The sequence below is a fragment of the Nymphaea colorata genome, chromosome 1 (genome assembly GCF_008831285.2).
Source record: "Nymphaea colorata isolate Beijing-Zhang1983 chromosome 1, ASM883128v2, whole genome shotgun sequence".
In the NCBI taxonomy this organism is placed as follows: domain Eukaryota; kingdom Viridiplantae; phylum Streptophyta; class Magnoliopsida; order Nymphaeales; family Nymphaeaceae; genus Nymphaea; species Nymphaea colorata.
In genome coordinates this window covers 16393401-16418699 of record NC_045138.2, presented here as the reverse complement: position 1 = coordinate 16418699, position 25299 = coordinate 16393401, and the positions used below count along the sequence as shown (strand labels likewise).

General features: G+C 40.6%; 3 protein-coding genes and 1 pseudogene across 3 annotated transcripts; 3 read left to right on the top strand and 1 right to left on the bottom strand.

Moving 5' to 3' along the window:
* The first annotated feature begins 2394 nt into the window (after nt 1-2394).
* Nucleotides 2395-6145, top strand: LOC116260307 (wall-associated receptor kinase-like 20; annotated as a pseudogene).
* A 3034-nt stretch (nt 6146-9179) lies between these two features.
* Nucleotides 9180-12271, top strand: LOC116260253 (wall-associated receptor kinase-like 20). The gene is made up of 3 exons (XM_031638466.2): nt 9180-10053; nt 10430-10486; nt 11006-12271. The coding sequence occupies exons 1-3, from the start codon at nt 9228-9230 to the stop codon at nt 12064-12066; spliced, it is 1944 nt and encodes a 647-aa protein (XP_031494326.1). The 5' UTR covers nt 9180-9227; the 3' UTR covers nt 12067-12271.
* Nucleotides 12272-13312: 1041 nt separating this feature from the next.
* LOC116262246 (wall-associated receptor kinase-like 20) lies at nt 13313-17480 on the top strand. The gene is made up of 3 exons (XM_031641420.2): nt 13313-14312; nt 15493-15531; nt 16196-17480. The coding sequence occupies exons 1-3, from the start codon at nt 13517-13519 to the stop codon at nt 17272-17274; spliced, it is 1914 nt and encodes a 637-aa protein (XP_031497280.1). The 5' UTR covers nt 13313-13516; the 3' UTR covers nt 17275-17480.
* An 87-nt stretch (nt 17481-17567) lies between these two features.
* LOC126410328 (uncharacterized) lies at nt 17568-24910 on the bottom strand. Its single transcript, XM_050079349.1, has 5 exons — nt 24859-24910; nt 23412-23512; nt 20782-20860; nt 20483-20560; nt 17568-18137 (listed from the first exon to the last, which is right to left on the bottom strand). Exons 1-5 carry the CDS (start codon nt 24908-24910, stop codon nt 18091-18093), a joined length of 357 nt encoding a protein of 118 aa, XP_049935306.1. The 3' UTR covers nt 17568-18090.
* Nucleotides 24911-25299: the final 389 nt, after the last annotated feature.

Here is a 25299-nt window from a genome sequence, read left to right as displayed (position 1 = left end):
CCATCCAAGTTTAGGGGTAGGTTTCCTTCCACATACTGTAGTTGTAAGGTGCCCGTTAACCTCATAGAAGGTGCAGAACTTTGTTTAACTCACATTCCTTCAACCTGCTTCGTAGCTCATTGAATCATGTTCTCACAAACCAAAATAACCACCGTTCGACCTGAGGTTTGAACTAATAAACCTTGTAGAATGCATTAATTTACGTTGCTAGAGTCATAAGTTGCAACTTGGATCTGAATATAATGATACTGTCGTCAACTTGGGTTAATATGAATGAACAGATTAAAAAATTAATAACTTTGCTTCTACTACTTTTAAGAGTAGGTTCTTGTATATGTAGCTCCGTATCTAACAACTAAAATTTCTTTGTATTATGCAGCTTATGCGCTGTCCTCATCAGAAAGTTTGTTCTCCGCCAAACTCTCGCCGACTCAGTTCTCAAGAGGAGACAACCCAATCACGGAACTGATCAACCATGTTCATGTGAGTCCATTTCTCCAAGTTGAAACATAACGGGGCATCAACCCCAGACACCATAAACCAGTCTTAGACCTTTTAGACCAAAAAAAGGGAGGACTCGACCTTCATTTGTAGTCTGCAACTATGGGCTCCGCTGATGACAGTTTGTGTTCCGTTGGCATTTTGCCAATGCAGTCACGACTAGGGGCCTACGTACCTAATAGAGAACCCAAGCATGTTCGAATCAATTATGTTAGGTCAGCAAAAAATAATCTCTCCTTTTCTTAGATGAAAGTGAACCGTACATGGACAAACACAAAAGCCAGATTAAGAGTTAGAATGAATACAATCCTGAAGTTGGCAACAGCAATTTCCAGGCAACTGAGAGCATGTTGGTATTCATCCTGGGGGACCGGCAATTTCAAATGCAGGCAAATATGCAATATTTTAGTACCGATTCGAACTAAAGAATTTGGTGGCTGAAAGGAAACTTAAAACTTCATATTTAAAGTGTAGTTCCCCACTTCCTTTGTCATTGGGTTTCAAAGGGCTTCTTCTTTAATTTATTTGGTTGCACTAATGAATCAATGAGAAATATCTCTTTTTCTTCTAATGGTTATAATGTTGGTTGAGTCTAATTTGTTAATGTCAAACGGCTACTAAGCAGTCATTATATAGTCGACATGGCACATTATCACTAGCTCGGTGATCCCTACCTTGCTTTTCACTAATTTTTAAAATTTATTTTGGTCTCCCTTTTATTGAAAGCCACTAGCTCCTAGAAATCCTAATCTGCTCGAAATAACTGCAAGCGATTTTAGTTATTTAATTAAAGATAACAAGTACATGCATTTACCTTAACTGTTTATTATATATCATATATTTAAATCAAACCAACTGAAAAACTTAGAAGAGTTCGTTCTACCATTTTTCCAGTGGAGTATGCAAACGTTGATTGCTCTTACATTAAAAACCTTCTCAACTACTTAACAGTTATGGAAATCGACACTAATGAATTACTTAAATTAAAAGTTATGCGTATAAGCACTAGCGCTCATCGATCATCTGCTTTCATAGTAAACAAACATGCACAACAACTGAACAAGTACAAGGAAAAACATACTATATATATATAATAATATATAATATTGTATATATTATTACATTATACAATATGTAGTTTATATGCAATTATATATATGAATATGTTATGTGCATCAACATATAATTATATGTATATAACGTTATACTTATGTCATAACAATATTATTATATATGATATAGGTATAATAAGTATATATTATAATATGTTATGTACATATGTATATAAACAATAATTGCTTATATATATATAACATTTAGAATGGGGGAAGGTTCTCGGTCGCTGTCTTATTGACTATCCAGTACAAGGTCATTGTTTTTAATATATTTTTCTTAACCACCCTGGTTCGGAATAAGAAGCTTACAAACAACAAAACAACAAGGTTTGATTAAATCTTCTTCAACTAGACTTATTTAAAATTTTCAACCTGAGAACTTCACAAGTTCATTTGATTATTTTTATTTCATTTAGGATATGATTTTCTGCATCCTTTCATTTGTGATATTTTTCTACGATGTTACATATAACATAAGAAAACAATTCATTATAGGATTATCCTGACCCCCTATGGAGTAATTTAGTTAAAGTTAGACGTCTTGAAAAAGTCATTCCGTTTCTAAACAATTCTTAGTGCTACGCTATATATATATATATATATATTGGCGCCAAGTATATTAAAAATGAGAACCATCAAATATGTAGTGTGAATGGTTAAAGGCACCAAGCAAGCAAATGTTGAAGACATTAGTATGTAGATAAGTTTCTTGGACCAGACTGGCGGTAGAATCTCAGTAGTACAAAATTCCCTCCGGAGCGCCTGCAAACCAGCCAACATGGAAGTTGCTCATGCTCCTCTGTTTCACTTGCCGTCCACCGGAATTTCGATCTGCCTTTTCATCCTCCTCCTCTTATATGGTTCCGCCGGAAAACAATGCGGAAACTGCGGGTCGACCGCCGTTCCCTACCCGCTCAGCACATCACCAGGATGCGGCGACCCCAGCTACTCCGTTTTCTGCAACACATCCGCTGGAGCTCTGTTCTTGAGAAGCGAAGGAGGGGCGGACTATCCCATAACAAGCATCGATCCCCTCACAAACATTCATCCTTCAACCGGCGGAACTCATCGGAAATTCGTGCCGGACGTCCGATTTCATCTACAATGGCATTAAGCTGAACCAAAGCCTGCCGTTCAATTTCACAACAAATAACACGATCTTCCTGCTGAATTGCACCGCTGAGATGATCACGCTAGGATTATACGAGTGTTCGACTCAGAGCTCCAATTCGAGCCGTTGCTGGACCTATCTGAAGCAGGGACCGCAGGAGGTGGCAACCTGCCGGAGTTGGAGCATTTGCTGCACACGCACTGGCGCCGTGCGAGCCCAATTACCATACAATATACTCTTAAAGGTTTGTACAGCATACAAGAGCTACGTCAACCTGAACATGGCGTTGCCGATACAGGAGTGGCAGGAAGGAGTGGAGGTTCAATGGAGATCCCCACCGGAATTGGAGTGCCGGAACCAGGCGGACTGCTCGGTGGCTGTGTCCAACTCAACATGCTCGATGGATCCGAGTGCTGCAGGCAATGGGACGAGGCGCTGTATATGCAACGCTGGTTTCCAGTGGGAGCCGATGGAAGGGATGTGCAGAAAGAGTGAGCTCGATTTATGTTCTTTAACTCCGAGTTTTTCAGATATATATGAGGTTGAACATGTGTGAATGTTTTTCCAATGGTTAGTTGCATAGTTATTGAAGAAAGGGCTTTTGAGGGCTTTGAATTTTGATTCTAGAATTAAAATTTTAAAAACAAAATTTCACCTTAAACTTGAATTGAAACGAGAATTCCAGATTTAGTTTATTTTGTCTTTGATAGTCCTGAATTTTGATTCCAGAATTCAAAATCATATATTTGATGGAACATAAATTACAGTTATATTTTCATGAATTAAAACCTTCATGATTTGTGCCTTAATGAGATGTGAAAAAAATAAAAAATTTAGGAACATAATCCACCCCTTAATGTACAATCTCAATTCTGAAATTCTCATTCAAGAATGAACCTATAATTTTAGAATCAAAATTCTTTGTTTGACAACATTTCATCAAAAAAATGAAAATTTTCATTCCAGAATTTAACAATTCCGGCTAGATGTTTTCTAACTCGTTTCCCGATGGACCCGAATTGCAGTAACTGAAGGTCATTGTGCTTCCCATGCTTTTCCGTAAATAAAGTTTTCACCTGTTTCTTTGCATTGCAGTCGTCCAAGAGTGTCGGAAATGGTGGAGATGTCACAAAGTATGGTATATCGCTCCTGTAACAGGTAGAACGACGAAACTCTTCTCAATATATCTTTGGCTGTCATTTTTTATTACATAATAATCCCATCTACCGCATATGTTGTCTGCATGCTTAAATGTATACGATGAAATGAAAATTGAAACCCGTCAAGTACGTCCGATGAGATCTTTTTGAGGGCTATCAAATGCTTCCAAATGCATGTTTGATTACATATAATTTCTACTCACCTTCAGAACACCTTTTCACCTCAATCAAACACAAGTAAAATTTTCAGCTTAAGACTATTCGCTTTGCAAGTTTTTCTGAACTAAAGGTAAAGCGCTGTAAATTCAATATATTTCATAGTACAGAAAGTTAATTTTAGTCAAAAACTTGCTCGAAATCAAATCCATCGTTATTGACATAAAAAATCGGGTCAAATTGAAGAGGCGGCCTGCTCATTGTATCAGCCAATTCAAGAATTTTGAATCCCTAAAAGTATTGTAACAGTTCTAACAAAAGTTAAAGTGAAATTTATATAGAAATAAGTAGAAAAGATTTTTTTTTCTTTTAAATATCAAAGAAAATGTCTCCAATGTATAGACTGAGAAACTGAATCTATTTGCCATCAACTGGATTGGAAGGGGCCCATTCAGCCTGATTTCATGACGCTATCTCTCAAATTTTTATCAAGGAAAGAAGTGTGGAGGTTATGAAGTTGACTTGGAAACATGTTTCAACAATATTGGTAGCAGAATCAAGCATTTGGAGCCATATACTCCATCTGAACATACCATTACAAGTTGTAGATATTTCCCACAGTACTTGATGGATTAAAACTTGTACCAGTTTTCCATTCATCGCCGTAGGAACCATAATTAATCTCCTTCTATCGCCAAAATCATGGCAGCAAACACACACCTTGAGGAAAATCAATAATTCAGAAGCTCAAAGAGTCCAGAATGCTTCATAAAATTATAGTAGAGGCAGATTACATAGCCTGGATATTTATCTGATTGTCTGTTTGGCTTTGTTCTGATCATAACAGCGTTAATAATGGCAGGATGGTCTAGGAGATCAGGTGATTATGGTCCACAAATTAAATTGGTTTCTAAACTTGCAAATAAAATTGAAATAATTGGAGCAAAATTTACAGGAACATTGTTGTTACTTGAAGTCTCCATTGTTCCTGTTCGTGCACTAGAACTGATAAATTAATTACAGAGATTTTTTCGTCGACAGGGTTCACATCTGCTCTGGCACTTTCCTTGATGTTTATCGGCTCCCTGATATATAGAAGGCGAATGCTGGCCAAGGAGGCACATGAGAGGCTGACAAAAGAGAGAGAAGAGATTCTGTCAGCCAACAGCGGTGGGAGATCTGCCAAGCTCTTCAGTGGAAGAGAAATAAAGAAGGCCACAAACTCTTTCTCCAAAGACCGGCTTCTTGGCGAAGGCGGTTTTGGAGCAGTCTACAAAGGCTTTCTTGAAAATGGCACTCCAATTGCTGTCAAGATTGCCAAGGTTGATAACACCAAGGGCACAGACCAGGTACTGAATGAGGTGAACATCCTCTCACAGGTCAACCACAGAAGCCTTGTCCGCCTGCTAGGCTGCTGCGTTGAGCTAGAACTACCGGTCATGGTCTATGAGTTCATTCCCAATGGAACTCTATATGAACACATCTACACTGATCGATATGGCTTCCTCAATTGGCATCAAAGACTCAAGATTGCTCATCAAACTGCAGAAGGACTTGCTTACCTTCATTCCTCGGCAATGCCCCCGATCTATCACCGCGACGTCAAATCAAGCAACATTCTTCTTGACGATAAATGCAATGCCAAGGTCTCTGATTTCGGGCTATCTAGGCTGATTGATCCTGAGCAGACGCACGTATCAACATGTGTACAGGGTACAATTGGTTATTTGGATCCTGAGTACTATAGGAACTACCAGCTAACAGACAAGAGTGATGTGTACAGCTTTGGTGTGGTTCTACTTGAGCTCTTGACATCCAAGAGGGTCATAGACTATCAGAGAGATCCAAGGGAAGTGAACTTGTTTGTGTACGTTCAACACAGAGTGAATGAAGGAAAGGTTATGGAAGTAGTGGATGAAGAGTTAAGAAGGGGAGCTTCACCAAGAATTTCGGATTCGATGAAGGCCTTGTGCTCTCTTGCGATGGGTTGCCTCGAGGAGAGAAGGCAGGACAGACCATCAATGAAGGATGTTGCAGAGGAGATTCAGTACCTCATTACAAGCGAAAAAACTGCTGCTCCCTTTGCATCCGTCCAAGCATAGAATCTGTTTGTCCAGATGGAAAGAAACTGTTAAAGAGATTGAGTTGAGTATTAGCAGCAAGCAGACTAATGCTACCTTTGCATCTAGAAAAGTGTAGAACTGGGTTTCCAAAGTAGGTCTATTTTGGGTGGTCAGTTTCATGATTTGTTAGGAATGTACTTTCATCTTTTATTCAGGTGTGACCTGTAGAATCAGGACCATGTGTTGGGTCCTATATGTTCTTTCCTCCTATATAGTGGAAGCCACTTGTGCCAAGAGAAACCTACCTCTCTTAGTTTTTTTTGCATAACCAGAATCAATGCACATGTGGCGAAGGCCCAGGAGATCATCTGAGTATGCACGAACCGGTACCCGATTCAGTCTGTAATCCATGACACAGAAAGTAACAGTTGTTAGATTGTCCAATCTTTTACTTTGATTCTTGTCCAGATTTTCCTTGCACTCCACATTAAAACCATTGAGCCTGATAAACTGCTATGAGCTCCTCCAACCTCAGCTGAAGAACTATTCGAAGCACACCCTACATCGTCATCTAACACTTACAATCCCTTCTCAAATGTACATGAATCAGATCTATTTCCCATGTTCAATTTCTTTCTAGAAATCTCCCCCTACACCGAACACCTCTTCCATGGAGGTCTTCCCTGCTACACGCTCATATTGACCCCCATTTTCACATGCCCCAGCCTAATACTTAGAGCTAGATTATATTGGTACCAGGTGAAATGCTAGAGCTAGGATGCAAAGGGGGAGAGGGAAAGACATGGGGCTGATGTGGAGTAGATAGACTGGATAAGGAAATTGTGGAGGGGATTTTGGCAAATGGGATAAAACTTTCTAAAGGGAGAAATTGCATTGTTGTGTGCCAAAACTAATTCTTCTCATTTATAAAATTTAAAACAATACATTCTCAAAGGTTGGATTAAAAGGCATGACTGCAAGCTAAAATCCTATGGCCTTTAATGAGCATGCACTTAATGTCATCCAATCAAAATAGGCACTACAGAACATGCTTTTTGTACTCAGTATGGACGAGGCAGCTTGATGAAGTTAATCAGAAAGCGTTGGCTGGATGAATCCAGATCAAGAACTGACCAGATGGCATGTAATTCCCGGGTCTTACCTAGTGGCACATGTAGCTTGATTTTCAAAAACAGTATGGATCAGCAAGTCCAAAGCGAGAGCCAAATTAGAACAAATTGACGAGATACAACTATACCGGGCATCCAATTGCTTCTTCTAAGTAAGGATATGCCACATTAGCGTTAAAAATGAACCCACTTGCCTGGTGATCAGTACTCAAACTCACCTCCGTTCAGAACAATTAAAATTTCTTTGTATTCTGCAGCTTATAGCTGTCCTGATTAAAAAAGTCTGTCCGCTGGCAACTCTGCTGATGCAGCTTATGGCTGTCCCGATTAAAAAAAAGTGTGTTCGCTGGCAAACTCTGCCGACCCTGTTATGAAAACGAGTCATGAGCCCATATATCCAATCACGGAATGATCAACTCCGAGCCCATTTGCCTGGTGATGAAGTTCAGGTCAATGTATAACAATTGAAAGCTTTTCGTAGTCTGCAACTTGTGGCCTCTCTTGATCACGGAGTCTGTGCTTCGTTGGCACTTTGCCGATGCAGTCATGAGTAGGAGAGAACTCAAAAATGTTTGCGTCAATTATGTTAGGTCAACATAAAATAACTCTTCTTTTACTATATGTAAGTGAACCGTACATGGAAAAAAAAATACAAAAACCGGATCAATAATTAGACTTAACAAGATCTTGAAGTTGGCAACAGCAATATCCAGGTAGCTGGGAGCGTGCCCTAATTAATGTTGGCACTCTTCATGGCTGAAATCCGGCCGTAACGTGGCAGACAGAAAGTTTCAAATGCAGGCAAATATGTGACATTTAATACCGATTCAAAATAAAGAGTTTGGTAGTTGAAAGGAAACTTTAAAAACTTGATATTTAAAATGTAGCTCCCCTACCTTTCTGGATGAGTTTCGAAGGGTTGCCTCTTTTACTTAGCTGCAATAATTTGGTTATAATAATAAATCTGTGTGAATAGGAAAAGTATTTCATTTTACAGCTTAGTTAAGAACCGAAGCATCCAACCCCCCCTTATGGTCCTAATGTATAGGGTTATAATAATGAATCAATGAGAAATGTCCCTTCTTCTTCTAAAGGTTACACTACTGATGGGGTCTAATTTGTTAATGTCAAACGGTTTCTATGCAGTCATTATACAGTCGACTTATTTGGTCCATTATCACTCGGTGATCCCTACCTTATTTTTGACTAATTTTTTTTTATTTATTTTGGTCTCCCTTTTACTCAAGATGATAATTGATATCTTTGGCACAGTGTAGCTCCTAGAAATCCTAATTTGCCCAAAATAATTAACTGTAAGCGATTTTAATTCCTTAATTAAAATTGACAAGTACATGCATTTACCATAACTGTTTACTATATATCATATATTTTAAATGAAATCAACTAAAAAAAAAGTATAACAGCTCGTTTGATCATTTTCCCTATGGAGTATGCAAACGTTGATTGCTCTCACATTTTTAAGTACTCTAATTTGCTGGGAACTGGGGAAGATTCTCGATCACTCTGCTCTATTGACTACCTAGTAGTAGGCCATTGTTTTTAATATGTTCTTTTTATAATGAAGAGAGCTGGATGCACCATGCTTCGGGGGACAACGCAATAAGGAAGCTTATACATAACATGACAACAAGTTTTAATTAAATCTTCTTCTTCAACTAGTCTTATTTAACATCTTCAACCTGACAACCTGACAAATACATTTCATTATTTTTAGTTTGGGATTTGATTGTTTTTATCCTTTTATTTGTGATATTATCGTAAAAGTAAATTTAAAAAAAAAAGAAAAAAAAATAAAACCTTCAAATATGTAGTAGAATGGTTCTTCATCAGGGCACAAAGCAAACGGTTGAAGACATTTAATATGTAGTTAAATACGTTTCGTGGGATCATATGGGCATGCAATAGTCTGAATTGTCGATAGAATCTCACTGTACATATTCCTCCCCCGGAGTGCCTCCAACTTGAGCAGAATGGAAGGCGCCCAAGCTCCTCTGCATCAATGGCCGTCCACCGGGATTTCGATCTTCTGCGTTGCCGTCCTCCTCCTCCTAAGCTGTTCCGCCGCAAAACAATGCGGAAACTGCGGCTCGACACCCGTTCCCTATCCCCTCAGCACATCACCAGGATGCGGCGATCCCAACTACCCCGTCATCTGCAACACATCCACCGGAGCTCTGTTCTTGAGAAGCATAAGCGGGACAGAATATCCCATAACAAGCATCGATCCCCAGTCGCAGACATTCATCTTGCAACCGGCAAGACTGATCGGAAATTCGTGCCAAACGACCGATTTCGTCTACGAGGGCGTCAAGCTGAACCATAGTCTGCCGTTCAATTTCACGACGGACAACACGGTCTTCTTGCTGAATTGCTCCGTTCAGTTTATGAACAGAGGACTCTTAGACTGCTCCACTCAGAGCTCCAACCCGGGCAGTTGCTGGGCCTATCTGAAGCAGGCGCCGCCAGAGATGGCAAGCTGCCGGAGTTCGAACATTTGCTGCTCCGGCAGAATAGGAGGCACCGTATCATCATACAATATAATCGCCAGGAGTTGTACGGCATACAGGAGCTTCGTGAACCTGGATGATAAGTTGCCGGTACAAGAGTGGCAGGAAGGAGTGCAGGTGCAATGGGCATCCCCGCCTGAATTAGAGTGCCAGAACCAGACGGACTGCTGGGAGGCGGTGCCCAACTCAAGATGCTTAATGGATCGGACAGCTGCAGGCGATAGGATAACCCGCTGTATATGCAACGCTGGTTTACAGTGGGATCCAAAGACAGGGACTTGCACAAAGAGTGAGCTCGATTTCTGTTCATTATTTTCAAGTTTCAACTCTTCCTCTCTCTCTCATATATATATATATATATATTCAAAGGCCTGGGATGGCCCAAAGACGGCTCCACACACTAGATATCATGAGATTCCCATATTTTTGGCAAAGACATGTCAAGTTGCGAGCATCAGTAGAGTGGAGCTGGGTATTAGGCTGGGCTGGGCTGGCTGGATTCAAAGTCAGTTTCAGGCTGGCCCCGGTTTCGTGTTGACAGCGCGTCATACATGAATGAGAGAATGTGGTATACAAATGTAGAGAGAGAAACAGTCCTGGTGCCAAACTGAGACTGAATGTGGTTATTGTTTCCTCTGCTTACTTTTTTTTTGCCTGCATTGCAGGCGCCTGCCGGGAAAGGTGGAGATGTCACGAAGCACTGTATATCGCACTTGTAGCAGGTAAAACAGCAGAGCTCCTCTTAACCACCGAAAAAAGAATCCCATGTACTCTATGTTTCCGTGTTCGTGTGTGCGCGCGCCTGTTTGCGTACATGTTTATATTTTTGCCAAGCATCATGAAGTAATCTTTGTGTTGTCTTTTGGGGTACCACAAGAAGCTTAATTTTGGGATAAAAGCCGAACCCTTTTGGACCTACTTTTTCCTCTAATCTTTGCCTTGACAACATAAACAATTTCTCTCTGTTTGTTTTGAATGTGTATTATTTAACTATACTTGCTCTGAAATCATTTTTAGGGATATCAAGTGCCCCCAATCCAGTCCATCTTCGCTTTAGAACAACTTATCCCCTCAATAAGCCATAGCATGTACTGCTTTTCATTCATCGCTATGAGCAACAATAGTGCTTCACAAATCACATAATTGTTATTTGAATATTCTTTTTGATTCACTGCTTCTGTTAGCGCAATAGAAATGACAAGTTTGATGACTGAAAGTTTTTGGACTTTTTTTATTGGCAGGGTTAGCATCCACGCTGACAATTTTCTTGATGTTCATTGGCTTCTGCCTATATAACAAGAAAATATTAGCCAAGGAGGGGCGTGAGAGGCTGAGAAAAGAGAGAGAGGAGATTCTGTCACTTAATAGTGGAGGAAGATCTGCAAAGCTCTTTAGTGGAAAAGATATGAAAAAGGCCACAAACTCTTTCTCTCCAGACCGGCTTCTCGGCGAGGGTGGCTTTGGAGAAGTCTACAAGGGCTTTCTTGAAGATGGCACTCCAATTGCCGCCAAGATTGCCAAGGTTGATAACACGAAGGGCACAGACCAGGTATTGAATGAGGTGAGCATCCTCTCACAGGTGAACCATAGAAGCCTTGTCCGCCTACTAGGCTGCTGTGTCGAGCTAGAACAACCGGTCATGGTCTATGAGTTCATTCCCAATGGAACTCTACATGAACACATCCACACTGATAGATATGCATTCCTCAGTTGGCATCAAAGACTCAGGATTGCTTCTCAAACTGCTGAAGGCCTTGCTTACCTTCATTCCTCAGCAATGCCCCCGATCTATCACCGCGACGTCAAGTCAAGCAACATTCTTCTTGATGATAAATGCAATGCCAAGGTCTCGGATTTCGGGCTATCTAGGCTGATTGATCCTGAGCAGACGCACGTATCAACATGTGTACAGGGTACAATTGGGTACTTAGATCCTGAGTACTACAGAAACTACCAGCTAACAGACAAGAGTGATGTGTATAGCTTCGGTGTGGTTCTACTTGAGCTCTTGACATCCAAGAAAGTCATAGACAGACAGAGAGATTCAAAGGAAGTAAACCTGTTCAATTATGTTCAACACCGAGTGGATGAAGGGAAGGCTATGGAAGTAGTGGATGAGAAGTTAAAATGCGGAGCTTCACCAAGAAGTTTGGAGTCGATGAAGACCTTCTGCTCTCTAGCGATGGGTTGCCTTGAGGAGAGAAGGCAGGACAGACCATCAATGAAGGAAGTTGCAGAGGAGATTCAGTACCTCATTATAAGCGAGCAAGCTGCTGCCCCCTTTGCATCCATGAATTCATAGAATTTGTTTGTCCAAGTGGAAAGAGTTCGATTGAGTAGATTATTGGCAGCTAAGAAAGCATAGAACTCGGTTTTCCAAGTAGGTCATGTTTGTGGTAGTCGTTTTCATGACATTGCTAGGTTTGTGCTTTTTTTCTTTCAGTCAAGTGTGGCCTGTGCAATCAGGACCCTATGCTGCGTTTGGCACGCTCTTCCCTCCCATTTAGAAAATGCATTTGGGCCAAGAGAAGTCTATCCAAGGAGATGTTTGTATTCTAGAACCGGTGCTGGATCCAGTCTCTAATTAATGAGGCAGAAAGGAACTTTTGTTAGACTGATCAATATTTTTATTTGATTCTTGATGCATTTTCTTCTGCTTATAGTTCCTTTACAACCTATTTCTTATATTTTAGATATCAAGGGAAGTACCTCAAATTTGACTGGATCGAGCATATGATTACTTGAACGAGCTTCGGTGAAGGAACTGATTTGATTAGGAACAAAAAGGATTACTCGGTCTTGACCTCCTTTTTTAGAGCTTCCTATCTACTAAATACCAACATCAGAAGTCGGATTTGGTACTTTAGTATGGCTGCAGCCACAACTTCAAAGATGCAACTTGCACATCATATCGACTTATTGCACTGATCGTGGTTTATATACTAATATCAAACACTTAACATAGAGATTTTTGTTGAGAATATGACTTTAGTCAACTTAATTTTGAAATGTTTGGTCTATCGAGTCTCAAAGTGCTTGGGAAGCCTAGTCATTGATTCAAAGTTCGTCATCACCAAGGGCACGTTGTTTTCACTACCCAGGCCCCAAGCTACATCACATGGATATGCATAAAAAGGCACATGTCACGCGAATTTTTGCTACTTTTCCTAAACTAATGTACGAGCGACATGACCGAAAAGCAAACAGGAGGAAATCCTTGTGACACAACCCCACAAAAAACATAATTAAATTGTAGTTTTAGAATTAAAGGGCATCCGAATAACACCTCAAAAACTCAATTCTATGAAAACTTGACTTTGTGGTAACGAATTATTTTAATGGTATTGGGTTACACACACACACACACATATATATATATATATATATATATACTGCTGCAATAGTTCATACTATTTATGAATCATAAAAACAACGCATTAAGTATAAGTCAAAATAGCAGGGCCACCTGAACCCCAACTTAGAGGGGTGAACCAAGTGGTCGGTTGCTTGTCTAAGCCGAACCACAAGTTGGCTTTGACTCACCAGACCTACTGCCTAGACCCCTGAGAAGAGTCAGAGACAACCTTCATCTTCAGCTATTGCCTTTCCTGGTCAGAGAAACTACGCTCTGTCACGCGTCTTCCCCAACCTACTAACCTGTCATGTCTTTAATCTGAAAAGGCAACTCCTCCTCCCCCTTCTTCTTTCCCCTATTCCTCACCCTCTTCCCTCGTCTTGCCCACCTCACCGAGATGGATCATCGTTCCCTCCTCCTTCCTATGGCGTCCGTACTCCTCCTCCTCTTTCTCTTCGCCAGGCCATCCTCCGCCACCCGGTGTCCCAACTGCGGTTCCACCGCCGTCCCCTACCCGCTGAGTACTTCTTCCAGCTGCGGCGACCCCAACTACCAGGTGATCTGTAATGTCAGCACCGGCTCCCTTATCTTCCCCACCCTCAACGGCTCCTCCTACCAGGTCACCAGCGTCGCTCCCCAACAGCAGAGGTTCGTCATCCGGCCGTCGAGCTTCATCCCTGGGACCTGCATCACCACCGATATAGCCAGCGAAGGGGTTTGGCTCAACCAGAGCCTCCCCTTCAACATAGCCGCCGGCAACAACATCTTCTACCTCAACTGCTCCAACGCCCTCCTCAACTCGCCCCTCAACTGCTCCTCCTCCAGCCTCTGCCACACCTACGCTGACGCCTCCTCGGAGGCCGCGTCCTGCCGGAACGCCGGCATATGCTGCTCCTTCACCTCCGGCAGCTCCGCCAGCAACTACACCATCAGGGTGCGGCCCACGGGGTGCCGGGCGTACCGGACCTTCGTGGTGGGGACGGACACGTCGCTGCCGTTGGCGCAGTGGCAGGAAGGCTTGGTGATTCAGTGGCAGTCGCCGCCGGAGCTGCAGTGCCGGAGCCAGGCGGACTGCGACGCCGCCGTCGCCAGCTCGACGTGCTCGACGGACCCGGCGAGTGCTGCTGGGGTTAGGAGGTGCCTCTGCAACGTTGACTTCCTATGGGACCCGTTCACGGGGACCTGCACCAAGAGTGAGTTCATTCCCATCTCACTATTACTTAGTTACAGTGACCGAGAAAATAATCCTCTCTCTTTTTGTCGTCGGATTTTCATACACCAACCTAAAAAATTGCCGTTCTTATCTCGAGATTTGTCTCGTAAAAACATTTATTTCCTTTAGTAGCTTATGTTCATACATATTTTATCTCTATATCTTACGTAGTTTCGGCCATTTATTGGGATTATAGGGAATAATGAGAACACCAAAATATCCCGACATTTTCTCTCCAAAGATTTTTTTTCCTCTTGCGAGTTCTTGAGGTCGCCGGTTTACGACCCCACGGCCCACTGCCAACAGAGGTCAGGTGCAATGGCGTCGCACGCGATGCTTCTCCTGACTAGACGACTCGTCGAGCCTCGATTGGCTCTTTCCTGGAAGAATTAGATATGGGGCCCACGCGTTAGACGCAACGTTTGAGTATGGGATGTGATGGCACGGACAAATTATCCAGTGTAATCCAGTTTTTGCGACCTTTAGGGCGATGTAGTGCACCTCGGGATTTTTTTCACCAGAATATCCCGCGAAAATGCTGCAGAGCTGCCTGTTTGATTCTTGACTTTTGCCGTGTTTTTACTTGTCTTTTGTCTTTTTAGTTGAGCCATACGATTTCCGACACCATCCACACAGGGACGCCCGCAATATGAGTCGCAGGAAGTGCCAATTTTGAAGTACCGTTCATTCACATAACCTGACTCTTAAAATGAAGCCCTCCTAGTTCACACGTGATATTTCTCCTTCTATTGTCATCTGCACTTACTATTTTATTGATTCTTCAAGAAAAATTGAACTTTAGAAGGCATCATTAAACACTATCAACTTTCATCTTTTATTGACTAAATGTGAAAAGAATATCGCGTCCTCGCTTTGAAGATGTTGGTCATTTCTCTAATTTTCTATTCTTACCTAACCTCTAAATGCATCAGAAGTTTGAAAATCAAATCAGATAGACACGAACACGAAAAAAAATACAAGGAAGATAAGGTGGCCACGTTACATCCCTTCAACGGAGAAGCAAATTATTGCTAGTTCACATGTCTACTCGACGATTAATCTTATCATTATTAATATCGCTCCTTGCTGTACGGACGGCTTTTTCTAGAATTGTTTCTCTTGTTGATGAGCATATATCTGACTAGGCGACTTTGTTGCAGAGAAGACAAGCCGTCGCAATCTGAAACCCCTCATCGCAGGTGAGATTTTCCTTTCCTTTCGTTTCTTCTCTTCTCCTTATCAAGAATTTGAGATGATTCCTGAGAAATCAATGAAGTTCATTTTTATTGATCGATGGCCACAAGTCACGAGACAGCGTTGGCCTTCGTCGCTAGTCCCACAACCGGACGATGCAAACGTCGGGCTGTGTAGTGCCGTGCCGTGCCGTGCCGTGCCGTGACTTTCATGGCAACCGCTTTTTTAATTGTGCATCAGCCAAGTTGGGGTTAGCACTTAGGCAGCTTCTTTGGTTCATTACATTACTTTTGGCTATTGAAATTTGTTATTTTTTAAACTTAAGTCTTCTGTCCAATCCTTTCAATGAAGAAAATGATGTGCCCGCGTCTAGCACTTACTGTTGACTTGAAACCCTTCTCCTTTTCCACCACTATATCGCCATAAGGCATCAATATACAAGAAGGCATCGATATGGTTTGTCATAGATCTTTGTCTTAAACCTTTTGGTGGAGAATTGGGTAATGTTTGATGGGTGGCACACTGTCCATATTGGTTTTGAAGAATATGAAAATCCTTTTGGCCCAAAACAACTTGATTTGACAAGAATCTAAATAACATGTTCAGTTCGGTTTTAATCTTTGCTTAAGTATTAAGTTTCTTAAAATTTGACGATTGTCGAGTCAACAGGTTTGGCTGCTGGGCTGTCTGCATGCATGATTGCAGTTTTTGCTGGACTTCTACTGTACAAAAGGCACAAGAAAGCCAAGGAAGAAAGAGACAGAATAACCCGTGAACGGGAAGAGATCTTAAACAGTGGTGGGAAAACAGCTAAGCTCTTCACAGGGAGGGAGATGAAGAGGGCCACCAACTCTTTCTCCGGCGACTGCATCTTAGGATCAGGAGGCTACGGCGACGTGTACAAAGGTCTTCTTGACGATGGCACAGTCGTTGCAATCAAGTCTGCTAAGGTTGGCAACATAAAGAGCACAGAGCAGGTTCTCAATGAAGTCCGCATCCTCTCACAGGTGAACCACCGTAGCCTCGTCCGCCTTCTTGGCTGCTGCGTAGAGCTCCAACAGCCTCTAATGGTGTATGAATTCATTCCCAACGGTACCCTGTATGACCATTTGCACGGAAGCTACGATTTCCTCCCATGGCGGCAAAGGCTGACAATTGCTTATCAGACAGCAGAGGGCCTCGCCTACCTTCATTCATCAGCGTATGCTCCTATTTACCACAGAGATGTGAAGTCAACTAACATTCTTCTTGACGAGAAGCTCAACGCAAAAGTCTCTGATTTCGGACTCTCTAGGCTTGCTGAGCCTGATCTCTCCCATGTATCTACCTGTGCACAAGGCACGCTTGGGTATCTGGACCCTGAGTACTACAGGAACTATCAGTTGACGGACAAGAGTGATGTTTATAGCTTTGGTGTGGTGTTGCTCGAGCTATTGACATCAAAGAAGGCTATCGATTTCAATAGAGGAGCCGATGATGTGAACTTGGCAATGTACGTTCAGCAGCGGGCAGAGGAGGGCAAGTTGATGGAGACAGTGGACGACGAGTTGAAATCAGGAGCTACACAGGAGGCATTGGACACAATGAGGGCACTTGGATTTCTTGCACTGGGATGCCTAGAGGAGAAGAGGCAGAACAGGCCTTCCATGAAGGAGATTGCAGAGGAGATTGACTACATCATGAACATCGAAGAAGCTGGTGGCATGGCACGCTCTTATATGGACTCAAGCGGATGCCCCAAGACCTGAGACCATGAGTTTTCGCTGTGATTGATAATCGTGAGAGTACTATTAATATTACCAGGTTAGGGATTTCATTTGTTCTGAACTTAGTGGTTTAGAACTTTAGAAGCAGTATTTTAATTTATGAGTAGCGTGTAAAAATTATCTATTTTCCCCGATGAATAACAAAAGGAGATAGTCAAATGAAGATGATACTGGATTTCGCTAAATAATCAGGCAAGCATTGCACAGACGATATTGTCATTATTATAAAAAAGACGTAATAGATTTTCTACGACCCTCTTGACAAGATTTTCATCTTTCAGCACACTAAATCATATTAATGTGCGTTAATAATTTTCTTGGACTACTTTGATAAAAGTACAGATTAACATCGCAGGAGATTTTCCTTGCCAAGGCCTATGACTGGTTCTGATTGGCAGAGAATCCCAAAAAGTTGGATGTTCCTTCAAGTATTTAATCGTTGAGTAAAAGACACAAGTAATCCTATGGCGCAAGTAATTCTAGAAATACCAGTGCAAGCTTTTCCAAATGCAATAGCAAATTTATTGTTTCTGTTGTTGTACCTAATGCTAACCTTTTCGGAATCCATTATTTAAATTCATCAGTCTCCTTCTGCACAAAGCGTCTACGTTCTCTTAGTTCCTTGCCATTGTATGAAAACAAGCTGGAAGATATTTCCGCACTCCATGGTCTTTAGACTTGCCCACCGAAAATTACAGGATTCACACTTCGATTCTGACACTTTCGAATGCTTTGTTAACGACTTAGCACCGGGAAGAAATATTCCGTGAGCCATCCATAGATACAAACTTCAATGTTCTAGAAGTCTACCACCTGCAGCCCACTCTCCGTGTCAAGGATCACCACTGTAAAGGCAAAAGTTAATAGTGCCAACAACACAGCCAAGACACGAAAATTGATGTTACACCGTTTATCAGCAGGAATGTTGCAACTAATATGTCGATAACATCACTTGGATTTTTTTTTTATATGCATTCTGAATTCCAAACAGCAACCAAAGGGTCTAAAATTGGGCCTTCAATAAGCGTGATAGTCCAAAAAATGGTGAAAGGATATCTTACTATAAAGATTAATAGACCATGTCAAGTGAATAAAACATGCAAAACTTATGCAACTGATCTGATAAATATCATATAACTTGGAATTTCTTTTTATGCATTCTGAATTCAAAACAGAGGAGAACCAAAAGGTGTGTAGAATCTGGCCCACATTGTTCAACATGATAACAAACTTGTTCCCATTACTCTCCAATACTATTCCCTAGTCAAGACAGAACAGAAAGGCCTTTCAAGACCTAATCAAACAAATTGCCATCCACAACCTTGGCTAAAAAGGAGTGCATAAGGCTCACTAAAAGGTACAATAACACGTCTTGAGGTGTGAATACGAAACAAAGAAAAATGTTTTTACGGGAAATGGCAACAACCATCATGGATCTTTTTTTGTGCAGCCTGGGCCATGTTTCTTATTAGCTGATAATCTCGAAAGATGCTATTTATTGATGAAAAGTCTTTTCCTCTCTGTGGAAACAAAAAAAAGGAAGGAAAAGAAGGGTCCCAAAGCAGGTCAGAATTGCCTCTCCATTTGACCACTCCTCCACCTAAAGTGCATAGTGACCAGGTCAATTCTCAGCCTAATGAGAATCGTGTTTCGAATATCTAGAACCAACAACCTCAATCAAAGACAACCTAGGTCCTGTTCCTGTCCAACCTCAAAGAAGTCGTCTCATGATTATGCATGCCAAAGATGGAACATAGTAAACCTTCATTTCCATTGCTTCTGTTGCTGATCTAAGTAATCAAATTGAAGCTACTAATTTCTCCCAAGGTGCCTTGGATCCCATATGGAAACATGCCATGAAGGAAGAAATAGAAAGAAACAGAAACAGACTTTTAGTTCTCCCTAGCTGGAGCCTTATCCCAGTAAGATACAAGTAGGTCCACAAAATTAAGAAAAAGGCAGACAAATCTATCTAAAGGTTCAAAACCCACCTTGTTCCTACGACCAAGGAAGTCAACTTTTTTGAGACATTTAGTCCTGTTGTTAGGCCTACCATTATTAAGCTGTTTTATGCTTTGCATCTAGTCAAGGTTGGTTGGTCAAACAGATGGATGTCAGCACCAAATTCCTATATGGTAAAACTTTAAGAAGACATGTTCATTGCCCAACCAACAGGAATCGTCAATCTCAAATGCCTCATTAAGTGTCTAAATTCAAAAAGGCTCCATTTGAGCTCAACCAGGCCCCTGGTGCATAGAACAAAGAACCTGATACTACTCTAACCTATACATGACGTCTTCTCCTAACGAGAATTAAAGCTCTTGTCCAGTTGTCCTCCTAATGTTGACTACCAAGGGGATCATCGATCTTAAGTCTAAATGTTAAAAAACCATCTATGCAACCAATGGTATTGCAAATATAAAAAATTATAGTTGAGAATGGGTGCTGACACAGAAATATGCATGTTTCGCTCTATGGGATGCTCAACATGTTGACGCCAAGACGTGAGGTGGTGCAACTTGTGGATGCAGGCCCTAATGGATCGAATCATGCGTGGTCTCTTGCTCTGTGTGGTGTTCTTTTCAGCATAGTAGATTAGTTTCAAACTTTGGGGTAGATAATTAGCTGGATCAGGTTCTTGTTTGGTTGTATTTTCCGGTTTAGCTTCTTTCATTTTCTGAAAAACTGTAGTGTTTGGAAAACCTTGAATATCTAGAAATTAAAGTCAGATTTTTATTATTCTTAAGTTTGGATGAACCTATAGAATTTAAAAATAAATATCTCTCTTTCTCTCTCTCTCTCTCTTCTTGAAATAGTTTTCATATGTGCAAATGAAACTTATTAATGGACTATTAATAGTGTTATAGCATTTTATTGAAATTATAAATTACAACCAAATGTTTTCATGAAGACACAATTTTGCAAAAGCATCTAGCTTGTTGTACTTGCACAGAAAATAAAACGAAAGGGCCGTTGCCAATTAAGACAGATGCACATCTACCCTCTTTCTGACATTTTGATGCGTAGGTGATGAGGATTGGCAGCAACATTATAAATTTGAATATAAAAATACTTCATGGTGCAATTTTATCTTTGCTCTAACATGGGGTCTCACACACACACACACACACACACAAAGGAAGAGAGAGAGAGGGAGAGAGAGAGGGAGAGAGAGAGAAAGAGATCTTACCATTTCCACTAACCACAAGAAGACTCATGGCCATCAGAAAAAGAGTTTGGTCATCATTTGATTTTGCATCATGACCAACTGCACCAAAGGCATGCAGAATCTATAAGTTTCAAGGCACATAACATTGGTCAAGAGCAGACTAGACCAAGTTCAAGATTTCCAAATCCGCAAACGAAAGACAGTTACAGGCATGGCAGCCATCAAAGTTTACATCTTCTTGGGGTAACCACCAACTTGAATGTAATAAAACAAAACAATCCATGTTTGTGCGAAATCAGCACCACTTCCGTTTGACATACCACATAAAAATAGATGCAGAATACGAGCAAACAACAGAACGGCAGACAAAATATGGTCATATAATAGCTCCAAGTTCACCTGCTTCCATATGCAGAAGCTGTCAGAGATATTGCAGCAACAACTGCTTATATAACAGAAAAAAAAAAACACAAGATTCTCTAAGCTAGGCATGTCCTATAAAATGAATGGCATTCAACGCATGGCTGAGAAAAGACATAATGCTTAGCATCAAAGGCCATCCCAAGCTTAGGCTGTTAAGAGTTCCATAAACCTAGAACAAGCTTACTCAAAATTGCAAAGACGTGTTCACAATCCATAAGGATGGCCTGTGCTCAACTTGACCCAACCTGTAAAGCTCCTTAGCCATTGATGATAGTTTCAAATATATTGAAAGACAATATGTGTAAGAAAACAATATATTGAAGGATAATATGTATAGAAAAACCAATTAAACAGATTTATTTCCACACAGAAATCAAATGATATAACCATCTTAGAAAGCAGCTCACAATTGGTTTAAACGACTTATTGTTGTTATTATAAGATTGAGTTCAACTGCTCAAACAATCCAGAGCTCAAACACCCAAAGCTCTGTAGGTTGGTTCAACTCAGTTTACCAGCCCCATCCTGCACATAGTGCATAGGACATGACCCATAGCTTGATCGAATCAATGATGACATGTGAATTGAGGCATCCATGAATAAAGGCAGTCACATGTCACACCTGTTCATGTACATATGCAGGAGTATGCACATGCACATACTTTCTGATCATCAAAGGTGGCAAAGGCCAGTTTGGATGTATGCTGCCGATGTTGAAAGGACAAATGACAGCATATTTGGCAGTTTCTGAAGGGATGTAGATGTGAATTTTTGTTTTCTTACAGAAGACAATGGTAGAGACAACTGTTAAGCTCCAGCTGAAACATTAACATGTATACTCTAAGGAAGAACATAAATAGAAGCAGCAGAAAATAAAAGAAATCTTTCAAGTTTATCTAAGACAGCATTCTGTTTCAGTCAAGACGAAATGTAAGAATAGACTACGAACTTAGGATCATGAACTGTTTCACTATGAGGTATCCTGTTCCTACAGAAGATGCTGTGGTGCTCAACATCCTATTGGTGTTAAAAGTGTTGCATAAAGAAAGGATCAAACGCATGAATGCATTGCATAGCATTGAAAGAGAAATTCTAACAAAGCAGTCACATTGTCAACGATACATTAACAAACCAACCGACATTTAGACAACTACTGTTGTGGTGGGAGAAATGGCCTCTAGGGCCCAATCGGTAATAGCACAGTTGCCTTCACAACCGTATGAAATTCCGGGGTGAACTTTGAGGTGCAAGCATGTTAATCCCAAGAACCATCACGTTGGCAAGCACAATGGGGGAAGTCATAGTGAGATACCTATGACTAGCCACCTACTAGTCATCCCACCCCAGTTGTGCTAAGTTCTAGCAACAATGAGGCTACTAACAACATGTTGACAACCTGTGTAGTTAGGACAACTCTTTCGACAGCATACTTAACTTTCAAAATGTGTTTTAGTGGTATATACTGTAGGTTTTAAACTCATGACATTTGATCATGATGGCAACTCTCATGAGTTACATCCATGAATAAAAGCATTATGGGGAGCATCAGGCAATGTACACAGACAATCAGAGTTGAGTTACTGAGAATCTTGTCTCTAGCATCAGTGCCTAATGAATTGGCAGTTTTCTAGCAAAAGTTGCGGCACAGACAACAACAGCTTCCACGAAGAAATTATTCATTTGTAGAAAGCATCCAAAAATGCACGTGTACAATGGAGATAAGAGTACTCAGTTTGGCTGTGGGAGAAGAAATCCAATGAGCCGTGATGCCTAAAGGCCTAAATTAAGGGTCACAAAGATCGCACCGCCTATAACAGGTCATGGACTGTCCATTCTCTTTTCAGTCCTATTTGCTCTGCTTATTATTTGAAAAAGAAAGAAAGAACAAAGCGGGGCCTACATAAGCAGAGCAAATAAGACTGAAAAGAGAATGGACAGTCCATGACGTGTTCTAGGCTGTGCGATCTTTGTGGCCCTTATTTTAGGCCTTTAGGCATCACGGCTCATTGGATTTCTTCTCCCACAGCCAAACTGAGTACTCTTATCTCCATTGTACATGCGCATCTGTGGATGCTTTCTGCAAATGAATAATTTCTTCGTGGAAGCCGCTGTTGTCCGTGCCTCAACTTTTGCGAGAAAACTTCCAATTCAATAGGCACTGATGCCAAAGACAAGATTCTCAGTAACTCAACTCTGATCGTCTAACACACAGTTATTTCGAATGTACACAGACACCCAGAATCACTTGCCTAAATAAATTATCTTATTCAATGAGCATTTTCCCTCAATATGCAATAGACAAAAATGTAGCTATCGTTCTATCCAAGTAGTGCATGATTCATTCGTTTGATTGTTGAAACCATGCCCATTCGGTTCATACATCCAAAACAGCAACTAGACAAATGAAATAGGGACGAAGCCCATCAAACAGGTCACTATTTCAGTCGTTTAAGCTCCCAGACGGCCATGAGAAAACAAAGCAAAAGTTAAAACACAACTTGCAAAAAAAAACCAAGCAAAAGCATACCAGCAAAACCCGAAACACAAGATTACAAGAAAAAAAAGACAACCGCGAGAACCTGTGAAGAAGTTCGAGGTCAGAGCGTGGTGCCGTCAGTCGCCGGAGAGCTGAAGGTCATGTCGGGTAGGAAGACAGAAATACCCCTCAGGAAAAGGCTTTGTCACCACCACCAGAAACGCTATATATAATTTTGTGCGCCATATTAAAGATAATAAAAAATGTTCCTGATTAAAACAAAGGAGAAATTTTTTGTACGGATAAAAACGAAAACAACAAAAAAAAAAGTGAAAATTTGATAAAAATAGAATTTATGAGTTCGTATATATATATATATATATATATATATATATATATATATATATATATAATTAGTTAGTTATGATCAATACTTTTTTTTAACGAATAAAAAAAACATTTTTGTTTTCCTCTTTTGTATATAATATTATTTTATTATTTTATAAATATTTTAATATCTCAAAAATATTATCATATATTTATGTATAATGTTATCTTATGTATTTGTCTGCTATATCATTATATATGAAGTTATCTCATACATTTGATCATTCATTATCTCATAAATATTATCTTGTAATTAAGTAGTCGTTCGTCTATTTATTATTTCATTATCTCATAAATCTTTTGTTATTTAATAAAGTTTATCTCATACTTGTTCGTTATTTTATACATATTTGTTGTTCCACACACACGACACATACATGCATATATAATATTTAGACATTAAAATAAATATACATGATGTCACCTCTAACATATATTCATTACAGTGGTGTATGCTTCTTGCATATGTTGAAGTGGCATGCATAACTCGGTCTCTCTTCACAATAAGTTGTACTATCCTCAATGGACAAAGTGCAGGAATTTTGGCATAACGGTCTACAAGAGATGGTAGGCAACTTCTGTTTTAAATTTCTATCACTCATATAAAAGTTGAAGCATGACAACATCAACACCTTAAAGCACTGTAACAAGCCTTGTATGCTAATGCAATAAGGAGCTGAATGAAACCTTCAAATGTTTTCTGCATGTTCAAAAGTTGTGGTGACTCCGAACAATGATACTTATCACGTTTAAGGTCTACCTTAGGGCTTGTTTGATTGTCGGGTGAAATTTAACGTGGTAAATTTACCATGATAAATTTTTTTGAAAAAAATTACAAGATGAAATTTCTCCTCCTTTTAATCTAAGACCCTGTTTGATGCACAAACTTAAACCTACCATTCAGAAAACAACAATAGTTGGCAGTTGCCTTTCACCTATATGTGTAGATCACACGGCTATTGGCATATATAGAAAAGAACATGTAATGGTTTTATTTCCTCAAGTATTTATAAGACACACCACAACCAAATGCTAAAAATTAAATTAAAGCCATTTTCAATGCAAGAAGCCATGGAAGAATGCATCGACATATCATCTTTCACCCTTGCACCTTCAATGGCCATGACTAAACCAACAACACTTCCACCCAGAGTCATCCCCATCCCTTTTACTGTAAGCCCACCATAACAAGTTGGTCCTGCAGCGCGCTCTCTTTGTCATAGATAGCATTCATGGCATATGCAAATCCCTTCCACCCTTCACCAACACCATCCCTGCCCAAAACATGCACGACCCAGTTCACCAATTGCTTCACAAAATCAGCACTACTGTACAACATCTCTGTAATTGGCAACATTTGGATGCCGAGCTGGCATTCCCTCCACTCTGCCGATGCAAACCAGAGGCCACTGTCTCTCTTGTTTGACCATAGAACACCAACCACTCTGTTGCCCTTGTTGAATTCTTCTTCCTACATTACATGCAGAGGGAGGAATTTGTTTCGATATGCGAAAGTCACAAAGCATTTCGAGCAGGTGAAATTTCACCCGTT

Excerpts from the sequence above, each read along its gene's own strand:
- LOC116260253 (XM_031638466.2), top strand. The coding sequence starts at position 9,228 with ATGGAAGGCGCCCAAGCTCCTCTGCATCAATGGCCGTCCACCGGGATT. Across the intron at positions 10,054-10,429 it reads GACAGGGACTTGCACAAAGA|GCGCCTGCCGGGAAAGGTGG; the intron begins GTGAGCTCGATT and ends CCTGCATTGCAG. Across the intron at positions 10,487-11,005 it reads GTATATCGCACTTGTAGCAG|GGTTAGCATCCACGCTGACA; the intron begins GTAAAACAGCAG and ends TTTTATTGGCAG.
- LOC116262246 (XM_031641420.2), top strand. The coding sequence starts at position 13,517 with ATGGATCATCGTTCCCTCCTCCTTCCTATGGCGTCCGTACTCCTCCTC. Across the intron at positions 14,313-15,492 it reads CACGGGGACCTGCACCAAGA|AGAAGACAAGCCGTCGCAAT; the intron begins GTGAGTTCATTC and ends ACTTTGTTGCAG. Across the intron at positions 15,532-16,195 it reads TCTGAAACCCCTCATCGCAG|GTTTGGCTGCTGGGCTGTCT; the intron begins GTGAGATTTTCC and ends TCGAGTCAACAG.
- LOC126410328 (XM_050079349.1), bottom strand. The coding sequence starts at position 24,910 with ATGGGGATGACTCTGGGTGGAAGTGTTGTTGGTTTAGTCATGGCCATT. Across the intron at positions 20,861-23,411 it reads TTGTGTTTCGGGTTTTGCTG|GTGAACTTGGAGCTATTATA; the intron begins GTATGCTTTTGC and ends ATATGGAAGCAG. Across the intron at positions 20,561-20,781 it reads TCTGCATCTATTTTTATGTG|TTGGTCATGATGCAAAATCA; the intron begins GTATGTCAAACG and ends CCTTTGGTGCAG.